Source organism: Ranitomeya variabilis, chromosome 4, assembly GCF_051348905.1.
Source record: "Ranitomeya variabilis isolate aRanVar5 chromosome 4, aRanVar5.hap1, whole genome shotgun sequence".
NCBI classification, from domain to species: Eukaryota; Metazoa; Chordata; class Amphibia; order Anura; family Dendrobatidae; genus Ranitomeya; species Ranitomeya variabilis.
The window spans coordinates 577,477,078-577,491,985 of record NC_135235.1 but is presented as its reverse complement, the minus strand read 5'-3'; the positions used below and the strand labels follow the sequence as shown (position 1 = coordinate 577,491,985).

The following is a 14,908-nucleotide window of genomic DNA, read 5'->3' as shown; positions in this document are numbered from 1 at the left end:
GTGTGATATCTGTAGTGTGTGTGTGTGTGTGATATCTGTAGTATGTGTGTGTGTGATGTGTGTGTGTGATATATGTAGTGTGTGTGTGTGTGATGTGTGTCCCCATGTGCCTGTCTCCTTTGTCCCCTTGTGCTTGTGTCAGTCTCCCTTGCCCACTAGTCCCTGTGTGTCAGTCTCCCTTTCCCACTTGTCCCTGTGTCCCCTTGTGCTTGTATCCCTTGTCCACTAGTCCCCGTGTGCCCCTTGTGTCAGTCTCCCTTGCCCACTTGTCCCCGTGTGCCCCTTGTGTCAGGCTCCCTTGCCCACTATTCCCCTTGTGTCAGTCTCCCTTGCCCACTAGTCCCCTTGTGTCAGTCTCCCTCGCCCACTAGTCCCCGTGTGCCCCTTGTCAGGCTCCCTTGCCCACTAGTCCCCTTGTGTCAGTCTCCCTTGCCCACTAGTCCCCTTGTAACCTTCTCCCCTGCCTCCTAGCCCCCATGTGTCCCCTTGTGCCTGTCTTCCTTGCTCCCTAGCCCCCCTATGTTACCCTTGTGCCTGTCTCACCTAGCCCCCTTGTGCCCTCTCCCCTGCCCCCTCGTCACCATTTGCTTGTGTCTTTCTCACTGCCCCTGTATGGAGGGGCTGCATTATACTATGAGGGGGGCTGTGTTGTATTCTATGGGGTTTACATTGAGTTGTATGGCAGGGCTGCAGGGGGGGGGGGCATTTGGAAGTTTGCACCGGGGCCCATAACTTTGTAGTTACGCCACTGACTGTGATGTTTATTATTTTTAAACCCTTCACCCCAGAGAGATTTAACTTTTTGTGTTTTTCCACTTTTCTTCCCAGAGCCATCAATTTTATTATTTTTCTACCCACATAGTCATATGAGGGCTTGTTTTATGTGGGACAAGTTGTGTTTTTGAATGACACTATTAATTTTTTCATATCATGCACTGGAAAGCAGGTAAAAAATTCCACGTGCTTTGAAATTGCAAGAAAGTGCAATTCCACGATCATTTTTTTTTTTTTTATTTACTATGTTCACTATATGGTAAAACTGACCTGGCAGTATGATTCTCCAGGTCAGCATGAGTACGCAGATACCAAACATAAGTGGTGAAAAAATAATCAGAAATTTGTAAAAAAAAATACCAAACAAATATTTGCTTTTGAGGTGACATTTTTACAGATATCATGTTGGGGTATCGCTTATTGCATTTTATTGCAATGTTGCAACAGCCAACAAACCTCGTAATTTTGGCATTTTGATTTTTTTTTTAAATTATGCCAATTATCGATCAGATTAATTCATGTATTTTGCTTAATTGTTTTATTTTTAATGGGGCAAAAGGGGAGATGATTTAAACTCGCAGGTTTTTTTTTCAGTATATTAAAAACTTTTTTTTTTCACTTTTTACTGTATTTAATAGTTTCCTTAGGGAACTTAAAGCTGCGATTGTCTGATCATTTGTGCTATGTATAGCTAAAATTACGATCTCCAATGAATGCAAGCTACAGTCTGGTTTTCACAGGAGTATCGTAGCAAGCATGGAGTTCTTCAGCAGACCTCTGGCTGTCATGGCAACCCATCGTCACCCTGAGATCACTTCACGGGAGTCCCAATGGTCGCGTGGAATGAGGCGCTCCCTGCCAAGAGCTTCCGCATGCGCCAAAGGTATCTGAGTCTCATCAGGATCACCTCCACCCCTAGGGGTTAACATCTGGTGACGAGCGTCTGGATGCTGATCGGACCGTACTTCGTCCAGCCCTGGATCCAATTGAAAAAAATTGGGGGCATTGGTACAGATGCTCTTGATTCTGTGAGTCTTTGGGGCAGACCTCTGATGTCCATGGAATAGAATTTGTAAACAGCTCTGCAGATTTGCCCATCTGTGGTTCCCCACAGTCAGTGGTGCGATGGGAGAGTTATGATGCAGAGGGAATCAAGCCTATTCCCCCTTCCATCACGACCTCGCTTTTTCACACTCATGTTGGATGATAGTGTGTCTGGACCACACTATTAGCAGAAAGGATTCAGATTCAGAAATGTAGACTGCTGCCTGCACCACAGTATTAGCACAAACGATTTAGATTCTGAAATGTGGACTCCTGCTTGTATCACACTATTAGCACAAACTATTTAGATGCTGGAAGGTCGATTTAACACAGTATAGCTGAACTAGCTGACAATAAACCAGCTAACTATCTGCCTATTTGTAGAAGCAGTAGGAGTAGCCTCTCTGCGCTGTTACACTGACAAAATGGCGCAAAAACAACTTGTCTGCTTTTTATATGGAGAGGGACATGTGACTTTGGCAGCCGAGGACAGAAGCCCTTGTGTCTGGACATTGTGGATGGTTTCTGCGCCCTGATTGGCTGCCGGAATTTTAACCCATGTAGGAGGCTATGTGGAGGTTAAAACTGTATATAGGAGGCTATGTGGAAGCTCATACTGTTTATAGGCGGCTATGTGGTGGTCTTATATTATATATAGACAGTTGTGTTCAAAAGTTTACATACCTCGGCAGAATTTTTGCTTTTTTTGCCTTTTCTGAGAGAATATGAATGATAACACCAAAACTTTTTCTCCACTCATGCTTAGTGGTTGGGTGAAGCCATTTATTGTCAACTACTGCATTTTTTCTTTTCACCTCTTTTTCCTGGATATCCGTTCCTTGCTGGTTGCCCTGGTGCACCATTAACACCTGGTTCTCCTTGTTCCCCCGGTGGCCCTTGAGGTCCTGGTGGCCCTGGCTCCCCCATTTTTAATTCAGTATCCCAGACAGGAACAGGTTGTATATCTTGCTCTCTAAGCACCGCATCCAGCTTTATTAAGTGAGCTACAGAAAAGATATGAAAAAAAGAGCATGAGCGAGGGAATAAATTACATACAATGTTAGTGAGATTATTGTCAGGGGTCTTAATTATGTACTTATGCATTATGTGGACAGAAATGTTGGGACACCTCCACATTACACCTACAGGAACATTTATCACATCCCATTCTACATCCATAGGCATTAATATGGGTTTGGTCCCTTTGGAGCAATAGCAGATTCTTGCCTTCTGGGAAGTTTTTTGACAAGATTTTGGAGATGTAAGTGGGAATTTTTGCCCCTTCATCCACAAGAACATTTGTGATGTCACATGCTGATGCTGGTTGAGAGGGCCTGACTCCCAAAGGTTGAGGTCACGTCCCTGTGCGGACAGTCCCGTTCCGCTACACAAAAATTCCCCAACTATGTGTTTGTGGACCTTGTTTTGTGCACTGGGGCGCAGTAAAGGTGAACAGAAAAAGGCCTTCTCCGAAGTGTTCCCAGAAACTTGTAAGCTATAACTGTCCTAAATATCTTGTTTGGTGAAATATTAAGATTTCGCTTTTCTGCAAAGGGCCAACGCCGACCCTTGAAAATAAGCCCATAGCATTATCAGTCCACCATCACTGGACCACAAAACCAGTCACAGCTGATTTTGGAAAGTTTAGAAGAGAAGAAATGTCATAAACTGACTTGCTACACCGGTGACATCCTATTACATGACCACGTTGGTATTAGTGAGATCTTTAGAATGAGGGAGAACGGCATGGCGAGGGGCTGAATGTTATACACCGGGGCAATGGCACTGAATGAAAAACCCAAATTCAATTATTAAGATGTGTCCCAATACTCTTGTACACAAGTTGCAAGTAGTTTGGAGTCTGGTTAGTGGAAAGGTATTTTACGGAAACACCCAAGCAGAACAATGTTTCACCAAGTGCTGAGCCTGCGGGGGTGGAGCATGATACGGGGATTCTCTCTTTGGTGGTCTTTGAATTTTAGCCCCAGAGGACCAGCACTAGACATAACACAGTGTATCAGTGGTGGGTAGGGATAATGGGTAGAGGTGGTAACTGAGACCCACCTTGAATAAGCCTTTCGCACACCTGGTGCACCAAGTGGTAAACTGTGGCAACGGACTGAGGTTCTCCCTGCGATGACAAGATGTGACCTTTACATTACACATCACTGAATTTTTAAAAGTGACCAGCAATCGATGACAGGAGCACAATGATGAGGACTCAGCTGGTGCGCAATGATTTCCTGTCCCTTCATATTATACAGGATGAGGAAGATGTCTTTTATCAAGAGATGAGCAATTAGTCTTGCGTTAATTGTTACTCACCTTCTCGCCCTTCTCTCCACGGGTGCCAGGCAGACCCTACCAAGGGAGATAAAACAACAAATGATTACAAAGGAAAATAAATCAAAAGAAATAATGAAGACAATCTGGGGGATTTTAGCTAGAGTTCCAGAAAGGGTCTCAAAACTTCAAGACATTGGATGCATTTAATCTTGAAACTACAGGGTGAAGATAGTGATTATTTCTGCCCGCAGAGCTAACTACTGAGCCAATGGTTATCCAAAGGGTGACCAACAATGGACACAGAGGGTCTTTACCTAAAAATAAAAGGATTATCCACTATTATAAAAACGGCCCCTCTTTGGTCCCTGTCTTATAATTCACCTTGGCTCCATTAAAGTGAATGGTATTGAGCTGCAATACCACAACCGACCTGTACACAGGTGTGGCACTATTAACGGAAGAAAAAGCCATGGTTTGCTAAACTCATAAACTAAGGGGTAAATTGATACAATTTACCCCTCAGTGGGGCAATGGGACTTTCCTTCTTACAGAACCACCTGTAGGTGGCGTGGCCACAAGTGTGGGCATCGCTATTCGGGAAAGGAGGATGATAATCGAAAAACACATTAGATACTGGCATACTAATAATTGCCCATCCAGTTGAATATAATTATTATTTTAACTCCATCCCAACACAGCAAATTTTTGGCTTTGCTTTTTTCGTTTTTTTCCTCTCCTTCTATAACAGCTTGCTTTTTTTGTTACATGTTGTATTTTTCAATGACGCCATTCATCTCACCATATAATGTACTGGAAAACAGAAAAAGAATTCTAAGTATGGGGAAACTGCGGAAAATAAAAACACAATTCCAACCTTGCTTATTGTATTTTAAATAAGACCTGGCATCATGATTCTCCAGGTCACTACTGTAACAGCAATACCAAACTTGTAGAATTTTCATCCTTATTTTAGTGGGGAAAATCATAAAGTTAAAAATGTGGGGGTCGTCTCCATTTTTCTGAGACCCGTAACAATTTAATTTTTTAGTAAATACAGCTTATTTTTTGTGGAGCCAGATGACGTTTTTATTGATACTGTTTTGGGATAGATATGACGTTTCGATCATTTCTAAGTTAATAATTTTGTGCATTGTGATGACCCACAAAAAAAAAAGTAAATTCTGGAGCCATTAATTTTTTGTGTGTATACTTGATCAGGCTAATTAATTTTATGTTGGACTTTTATGGATGCAGCAATACCGCATATGTGCTTTTTTATTGTTTTTTAACTATTTTTAACGGCAAAAATAATTTTGATTTTTTTTTCATACTTTTTAATTTTTTTTTGTTACCTGTGATGGTCAGATTGCTTATACTATACCGTATACAGCAATACTTTAGTATTGCTGTATGTATAAAAAAGATCATGGTCTCTATTAAAGTTCAGCCACAGGCTGGGTTTCAATGGACTGCTATGATTTTGGGCAAGGGGGTCTTCAGCAGACTTGCGCCGTGCATGTACAGTGGATGTCGGGAAAGGGTTGAATGACTTTTTGGCAGGTGACCATGCACATCAGGTAACTGACAGATTTCTCTCAGAACCCCCATATACATGGTCGCTTGGTTCAGTGAACATGCATGTGTTCTAAAAGAGGAGAAGGGGTGAGCCGCACCCAGACATCTCTGTTGGCAGCCTGAGAACAAAAGGTTCATGTGTTAAGGTTCAGCATGGTAATATCATCATCTGTTGGGGAAGAGTGGAAAGGACCCCATAAAAATGAAATGGTTTGGGAGTCCGACTAAAATCAGTAATATTACTGTGTACAGCCAGTTTTAGGCCCCTAAACAGCTTTATATAATCAAAAAACAGTAGAAGGCCAAATAACTGAAAGTCTACATGGGAAATTTTGATAATTTTTTTTTACTATTACCAATAGCTATCTAACCAGTTGGTATAATTAAAATATGCCACAAACCATGCCAGAGCTGTCTAATCTACTTACCGTGGGGCCAACATCTCCAACAGATCCTCTCTCCCCGGGGTTGCCTTTAAGACCATAAAGTCCTTGAGTGCCCTGGGGTTAATTAAAAAATAATAATCCATCAGTCCACCACTGAGTTCTTGAAGGTTCCTTAAGGATTACACACATTGAAAATGTGCATTGTCAGAGCAATAAATAGGGGCAGGGGTCAGATGTCATTTGGGCCATTAGGTTATGCAGATAAATCTACTCTCAGGTTGTTCAGACTTTATCCTCCCTTAGAATATTGTCTCCTAGAATTATTGACCTTCTAAAATCTGACATCTTGTACATGGCTTGATGGCAGATTATATCAACCTAATTTTGATTGATTTCTTGAAATATGTCACTAAAGTACAGGATGAAGGTGATGCTGTGGATATCTGGGTTTCAGCAAAGCCTTTGATACCTAAAGACCTGATCTATAAGTTATTGATAATTGTAGCAAATCCCTGAATAATTAGGTGGATCTGATATCCTTTAGCCTACTGCAGAGTGTTGGTGACACTGTGCCCTGCGGGGCCACTGATCCACATGTTCATGTCTGGATGTGCTTCTTTTTTTGGATTTCTACTATGAATCTCCTAAATCCCCTTATTTGCACCTGCGCAGTAGCTGTCTCAGTACCGCTATCATTTCACTTCTATTGCACAAACACCAGTTTCTCTGATTAGCACATGCACAGCCAAAATTGTGTTCTGCAATTAAGGCTCTTCTTTACAAAAAAACGCTATTTCTGCCACGCAGGAAGTTTGGCGCTTGTGCAACAAAGGCAAAATGGTGGTGGTGCTGAGACATGTCTTCATATCTTCTGACGTGATGATGACCTGTTCGGTGCATGCACCATCTTAGGACATGTGTAGTAGAAACCAAAGTATGGTCATACAGCCACAGCAAACCTGTGGGCCATTGGTAGTACCCTACCTATAGATGACAGAGGGTGCCCTCTGCCTCTGTCAGACCACTTAGATGCCTACTGTCACTGTTAACTGTGGCATCTAGAGGATTGAATGGCCAGAGTCGGAGTTAATTTCGATCTTTATTTGCATGGCAGGAGCCTAGCTAACAATGAAAACTAGGCTCCAGTGATGATTGTACTGTAACCACTACTGCGCCTGTGAGATCCCATTAACGTAACGCTACGCCATTCCATGACTTACGGTTATGCCACGGAGGCTAAAGAAATTAATAAGATGTTAAACTCAAGAACAAGGAGGCACAATCTGAAATTAGTTGGAGAAGATCAGAAGCAATGCTGGAAAATATCATGTAATTCAAAGAGTAGTAGATGCTTGGAACCAACTTTCCGCAGATTTGGTTGGAAAATGTACAGTGAGTCAACGTACGCATGGGATATACCTGTATCTGTCCTCCTATGACTTATCATGGAGGTTTTATAGATGTGATACTGCAGGACAGCCTACTATAGAAGTCGTTCTACAATCATATCCCATTGCGGCTTCATCTTCCCATAATTATTTTTTGGGTAGTAAGATCAGCATGACTACTGCTCTGTACAATCCAGGCCTTGAAGGATTGCTTTGAAGGTGTTGTATAGGATACGGACAGGTAATGCAATTGTTCTGCTTGATGTTGAGTTGCCCAGAGCTGCCTAACTAACAGGAAAAGTCATTTTACAACTACATCTTATACAGTAGTATTCAAACTTTACACAAAAAGTTGAAATTAAAGTGAATCTGGTTGGTTTATAAAGGTAACCCCACCACTGCTGGGTCTTGTTGATGGGGGGGGGGGGGTGAGGGGTACAGATAGCTTAAATTGCCACAAGTGGCTAACATACGGAAGGTAAGCATAAAAAGGTGAAGAATCACATCTGTATCTGTCATGGTTCCCAATGGCAAGGGAACGTCAGAGAACTTAAACAACAGACTAGCTCTTGGGTGATGGAATCTCGAGCTGACCGTGAGCTAAACCTACCACACAACTAGCAGTGGCCGGGTGGCGTACCTACGTTTTATCCCTAGACGCCTAGCGCCAGCCGGAGGACTAACTAACCCTAATAGAGGAAAAGACAGACCTGGCTTACCTCTAGGGAAATTCCCCCAAAAAGGAGACAGAAGCCCCCCACATATATTGACAGTGAGTTCAGAGGAAAAGACATACGCAGTATGAAGGTAGGTTCAGCAAAGCGAGGTCCGCTTACTAGATAGCAAGAAGATACAATAGTGAACTTCACGGTCAGCTGAAAACCCTATTAAAATACCATCTCGAAATTACTTTAAGACTCATGTGTCAACTCATGACACCGGAGTGGCAATTTCGGCCCACAAGAGCTTCCAGCTACAGAAAAATAACATAACTGTGAACTGGAACAAAAATGCAAAACAAACTTAGGACTAAGAGTCCAACTTAGCTGATTGTAGTCTAGGAGCAGGAACATGCAACAGAAAGGCTCTGGTTACATTGATGGCCGGCACTAGAATAACTGAGCAGCAAGGCTAAATAGGATACACCCATATCCTGATGGAAACAGGTGAACAGAGAAAGTGAAGCACACAAGTCCAGTACCACCAGTGACCACCGGGGGAGCCCAAAAACCAAATTCACAACAGTACCCCCCCCTCAAGGAGGGGGCACCGAACCCTCACAAGAACCACCAGGGCGATCAGGATGAGCCCTATGAAAGGCACGGACCAAATCAGAGGCATGAACATCAGAGGCTGTCACCCAAGAATTATCCTCTTGACCGTAGCCCTTCCACTTGACCAGATACTGAAGTTTCCGTCTGGAAACACGGGAGTCCAAGATCTTCTCCACAACGTACTCCAATTCACCCTCAACCAACACCGGAGCGGGAGGCTCAACGGAAGGCACAACCGGTACCTCATACCTGCGCAATAATGACCGATGGAAGACATTATGGATAGAAAAAGATGCTGGGAGGTCCAATCGAAAGGACACGGGGTTAAGAATCTCCAAAATCTTATACGGGCCGATGAACCGAGGCTTAAACTTAGGAGAAGAAACCCTCATAGGGACAAAACGAGAAGACAACCACACCAAGTCCCCAACACGAAGACGAGGACCAACACGACGACGGCGGTTAGCAAAATGCCGAGTATTCTCCTGGGACAACTCCAAATTGTCCACCACCTGTCCCCAAATCCGATGCAACCTATCCACCACAGTATCCACTCCAGGACAATCCGAAGACTCCACCTGATCGGAAGAAAAACGAGGATGAAACCCCGAATTGCAAAAGAAAGGAGAAACCAAAGTGGCAGAACTAGCCCGATTATTGAGGGCAAACTCCGCCAACGGCAAAAAGGCAACCCAGTCATCCTGATCCGCAGACACAAAACACCTCAAATAAGTCTCCAAGGTCTGATTAGCTCGCTCAGTCTGGCCATTAGTCTGAGGATGGAACGCAGACGAAAAAGACAAATCAATGCCCATCCTAGCACAGAACGCCCGCCAAAATCTAGACACGAACTGGGTCCCCCTGTCAGAAACGATATTCTCCGGAATACCATGCAAGCGAACCACATTTTGAAAAAACAGAGGAACCAACTCGGATGAGGAAGGCAACTTAGGCAAGGGCACCAAATGGACCATCTTTGAAAAACGGTCACACACCACCCAGATGACAGACATTTTCTGAGAAACAGGGAGATCAGAAATAAAATCCATAGAGATGTGAGTCCAAGGCCTCTTCGGAATAGGCAAAGATAACAACAATCCGCTGGCCCGAGAACAACAAGGTTTGGCCCGAGCACAAACATCACAAGACTGCACAAAAACTCGTACATCTCGAGACAGGGAAGGCCACCAGAAGGACCTAGCCACCAAATCCCTGGTACCAAAGATCCCGGGATGACCTGCCAACACAGAAGAATGAACCTCCGAGATGACTCTACTGGTCCAATCATCAGGAACAAACAGTCTACCAGGCGGGCAACGATCAGGTCTATCCGCCTGAAACTCCTGCAAAGCCCGTCGCAGGTCTGGGGAAACAGCAGATAATATCACCCCATCCTTAAGGATACCTGTAGGTTCAGAATCCCCAGGGGAATCAGGCTCAAAACTCCTAGAAAGGGCATCCGCCTTCACATTTTTAGAACCTGGTAAGTATGAGACCACAAAATTAAACCGAGAGAAAAACAACGACCAGCGCGCCTGTCTAGGATTCAGGCGCCTGGCAGACTCAAGATAAATCAAATTCTTGTGATCGGTCAATACCACCACCTGATGTCTAGCCCCCTCAAGCCAATGACGCCACTCCTCAAAAGCCCACTTCATAGCCAAAAGCTCCCGATTACCAATATCATAATTTCGCTCGGCGGGCGAAAATTTTCGTGAAAAGAACGCACAAGGTCTCATCACGGAGCAGTCGGAACTTTTCTGCGACAAGACCGCCCCAGCTCCGATCTCGGAAGCATCGACCTCAAGCTGAAAAGGAAGAGTAACATCAGGCTGACGCAACACAGGGGCGGAAGAAAAGCGGCGCTTAAGCTCCCGAAAGGCCTCCACAGCAGCAGGGGACCAATCAGCAACATCAGCACCCTTTTTGGTCAAATCAGTCAAAGGTTTAGCAACATCAGAAAAACCAGTTATAAATCGACGATAAAAATTAGCAAAGCCCAAAAATTTCTGAAGGCTCTTAAGAGAAGAAGGCTGCGTCCAATCACAAATAGCCCGAACCTTGACAGGATCCATCTCAATGGAAGAGGGGGAAAAAATGTACCCCAAAAAAGAAATCTTTTGAACCCCAAAAATACACTTAGAACCCTTCACACACAAGGAATTAGCCCGCAAAACCTGAAAAACCCTCCTGACCTGTTGGACATGAGAATCCCAGTCATCCGAAAAAATCAAAATATCATCCAGATACACGATCATAAATTTATCCAAATATTCACGGAAAATGTCATGCATAAAGGACTGAAAGACTGAAGGGGCATTTGAAAGACCAAAAGGCATTACTAAATACTCAAAATGGCCCTCGGGCGTATTAAATGCGGTTTTCCACTCATCCCCCTGCTTAATTCGCACCAAATTATACGCCCCACAGAGATCAATCTTAGAGAACCACTTAGCCCCCTTTATTCGAGCAAACAAATCAGTCAGCAGTGGCAGAGGATACTGATATTTGACTGTAATTTTATTCAAGAGTCGATAATCAATACACGGCCTCAAAGAGCCATCTTTTTTAGATACAAAGAAAAAACCGGCTCCTAAGGGAGATGAAGAAGGACGAATATGTCCCTTTTCCAGGGACTCCTTAATATATTCTCGCATAGCAGCATGTTCAGGTACAGATAGATTAAATAAACGACCCTTTGGAAATTTACTGCCCGGAATCAGATCTATGGTACAATCGCAATCTCTGTGAGGAGGTAGTGAACCAAGCTTAGGCTCCTCAAAAACATCACGAAAATCAGACAAAAATTCCGGAATCTCAGAGGGAATAGATGACGAAATGGAAACCAAAGGTACGTCCCCATGAGCCCCCTGACATCCCCAGCTTAACACAGACATAGCTTTCCAGTCAAGGACTGGGTTATGAGATTGTAACCATGGTAATCCGAGCACCAAAACGTCATGTAGATTGTACAACACAAGGAAGCGAATCATCTCCTGATGGTCTGGATTCATACGCATAGTCACTTGTGTCCAGTATTGTGGTTTATTACTAGCCAATGGTGTAGAGTCAATACCCTTCAGAGGTATAGGAACTTCCAGAGGCTCTAGATCAAACCCACAGCGCCTGGCAAAGGACCAATCCATTAGACTCAAAGTGGCGCCAGAGTCGACATAGGCATCCGCGGTAATTGACGATAATGAACAAATCAAGGTCACAGACAGAATAAACTTAGACTGTAAAGTGCCAATTGAAATAGACTTATCAACCTTTTTTGTACGTTTAGAGCATGCTGATATAACATGAGTTGAATCACCACAATAGAAGCACAACCCATTTTTTCGCCTAAAATTCTGCCGTTCGCTTCTGGACAGAATTCTATCACATTGCATATTTTCTGGAGCCTTCTCAGAAGACACCGCCAAATGGTGCACAGGTTTGCGCTCCCGCAAACGCCGATCAATCTGAATAGCCATTGTCATGGACTCATTCAGACCTGTAGGTGCAGGGAACCCCACCATAACATCTTTAATGGCATCAGAGAGACCCTCTCTGAAATTCGCCGCCAGGGCGCACTCATTCCACTGAGTAAGCACAGACCATTTACGAAATTTTTGGCAGTATATTTCAGCTTCATCTTGCCCCTGAGATAGGGCCATCAAGGCTTTTTCAGCCTGAATCTCTAAATTAGGTTCCTCATAAAGCAACCCCAAAGCCAGAAAAAACGCATCCACATTGAGCAACGCAGGATCCCCGGGTGCCAATGCAAATGCCCAGTTTTGAGGGTCACCCCGCAGCAAGGAAATTACTATCTTAACCTGCTGTGCGGGATCTCCAGCGGAGCGAGATCTCAGGGAAATAAATAATTTACAATTATTTTTGAAATTCAGGAAACGAGATCTATCCCCGGAGAAAAATTCTGGTATAGGAATTCTAGGTTCAGATATAGGAGCATGAATAACAAAATCCTGTAAATTTTGAACCTTCGTAGCAAGATTATTCAAACCTGTAACCAAACTCTGAGGATCCATTTTAATCAGGTGAGATCAGAGCCATTCAAGGATTAGAAGGAGAGAGAGAGACAAAGGCTGCAATTAGAGCAAAAATGCAACTGAGTCAACTAAAAAGCAAACTCAGAAGGAAAAAAAAAAAAAAAAAAAAAATCTGCAGACTTCTTTTTCTCTCCTTTCTTCTGCCAACGGTTTTAACCCTTGGCCGGCCATACTGTCATGGTTCCCAATGGCAAGGGAACGTCAGAGAACTTAAACAACAGACTAGCTCTTGGGTGATGGAATCTCGAGCTGACCGTGAGCTAAACCTACCACACAACTAGCAGTGGCCGGGTGGCGTACCTACGTTTTATCCCTAGACGCCTAGCGCCAGCCGGAGGACTAACTAACCCTAATAGAGGAAAAGACAGACCTGGCTTACCTCTAGGGAAATTCCCCCAAAAAGGAGACAGAAGCCCCCCACATATATTGACGGTGAGTTCAGAGGAAAAGACATACGCAGTATGAAGGTAGGTTCAGCAAAGCGAGGTCCGCTTACTAGATAGCAAGAAGATACAATAGGGAACTTCACGGTCAGCTGAAAACCCTATTAAAATACCATCCCGAAATTACTTTAAGACTCATGTGTCAACTCATGACACCGGAGTGGCAATTTCGGCCCACAAGAGCTTCCAGCTACAGAAAAATAACATAACTGTGAACTGGAACAAAAATGCAAAACAAACTTAGGACTAAGAGTCCAACTTAGCTGATTGTAGTCTAGGAGCAGGAACATGCAACAGAAAGGCTCTGGTTACATTGATGGCCGGCACTAGAATAACTGAGCAGCAAGGCTAAATAGGATACACCCATATCCTGATGGAAACAGGTGAACAGAGAAAGTGAAGCACACAAGTCCAGTACCACCAGTGACCACCGGGGGAGCCCAAAAACCAAATTCACAACATGTATCTAAGGAAGGGGGGGGAACACAATGCACAAGCTTCTTGTCAGTCTCACTACCAAACACTGAACTGTTTGGCAGATGCATCACATTGCAGTAGGCTCCATTGTCCAGGTAGCCATGAACATATCTGAAATCACCCAGTCTGGTCTCTGCGTAACAACCCAGTAAATAGAAAGCAAGGTCTAAGTGGTTTTGTGCCAATATTTGCGTTTTACTCACTACGCATTTGACACCTACAAACCATGTATTTCTGTATATTATATCACTTGCATGGGTTTTCTAACTAAAGAAAAAAGGTAGTTAAATGTGCACACATTAGTAAATTATGCAACATTTTAATACACTTTATGCCTGAAAGATGCACCGATTTTCAGTTACAAGCATCAAAAAAGGACCACGGCACAACAGTCCTTTTGTATGGTGCTCAGGTAGCCAGAAAGGCTAGGGTTAAATCCCAGCATTGCAGGTCTTAAATTAGATGCACCTAGCTAGCTTTGACTAAGAATCAGGGCATGTGTTAAGCAGGAAGGCGTCAGTCTGCTGGATATCGAGCAGAGTGGAGTGTGTTGAAGCTGGTGAATGACCAGCTAAAATGTGAGCTGTAGCTGAGAGAGAAACAAGCCAGAGTCTCTCTATGAATGAAGACTGCACAGGTCAGGTAGGAAAGCTGAGCAGTCTGTGAGTTGGAACTACATTGTAACATGGGGAAGCTTCAGCCTGTTCAGTGTGAACTGTGCCCGGAGTTGAATGCTTCTGTTTGGAGCTGGAATCTGCTGGAGCTCACGCTGAAGGGTATACCGAGACTGATAGGAACGTACCTCTTCTGTATATACAGTTTGCTCCAGGAGGAAGAATTATAATCTGTTTGGGTGAGCCCACACTGGCATTTATGGGCCTTCAAAATGAACTGTTTATTTGCAGTGATACCTTTGTGCCTGAAAGAGGCTGTTTTTGGTTTTCGAATACCTTGGAGCTTTATGTAAGCAATAAAACTGCAAATGTTTGGACCAAACCACATTGCCTCTGCAGCGCCCCAGAGTCCTGGTCGTTACAGTACTGACGCTCTGCCACTAAGGGGAGTGATGGTACGTCTGATGGCACTAAAGGAGTTCACCTGACCAGGTATCACAGTCACACATTACACTTCACACTCCGGCCACCAGGGGGAGAAAAGGGTTCTATGTATTAGGCCACTCCTCACACTCTGGTAAAACTGGGGGTTGGA

The 14,908-nt window shown here is 43.9% G+C and overlaps 1 protein-coding gene across 2 annotated transcripts in view; it reads right to left on the bottom strand.

Moving 5' to 3' along the window:
* Nucleotides 1-14,908, bottom strand: part of COL20A1 (collagen type XX alpha 1 chain) — a 222,022-nt gene that overhangs the window by 16,643 nt on the left and 190,471 nt on the right. For both annotated transcript variants that reach the window (XM_077252937.1, XM_077252938.1), the window contains exons 32-35: nt 6,108-6,179; nt 4,144-4,179; nt 3,883-3,949; nt 2,634-2,822 (exon numbers count right to left, since the gene is read on the bottom strand). In XM_077252937.1, coding sequence (XP_077109052.1) covers nt 2,634-2,822; nt 3,883-3,949; nt 4,144-4,179; nt 6,108-6,179 — 364 coding nt within the window. The remainder of the gene's footprint in view (nt 1-2,633; nt 2,823-3,882; nt 3,950-4,143; nt 4,180-6,107; nt 6,180-14,908) is intronic.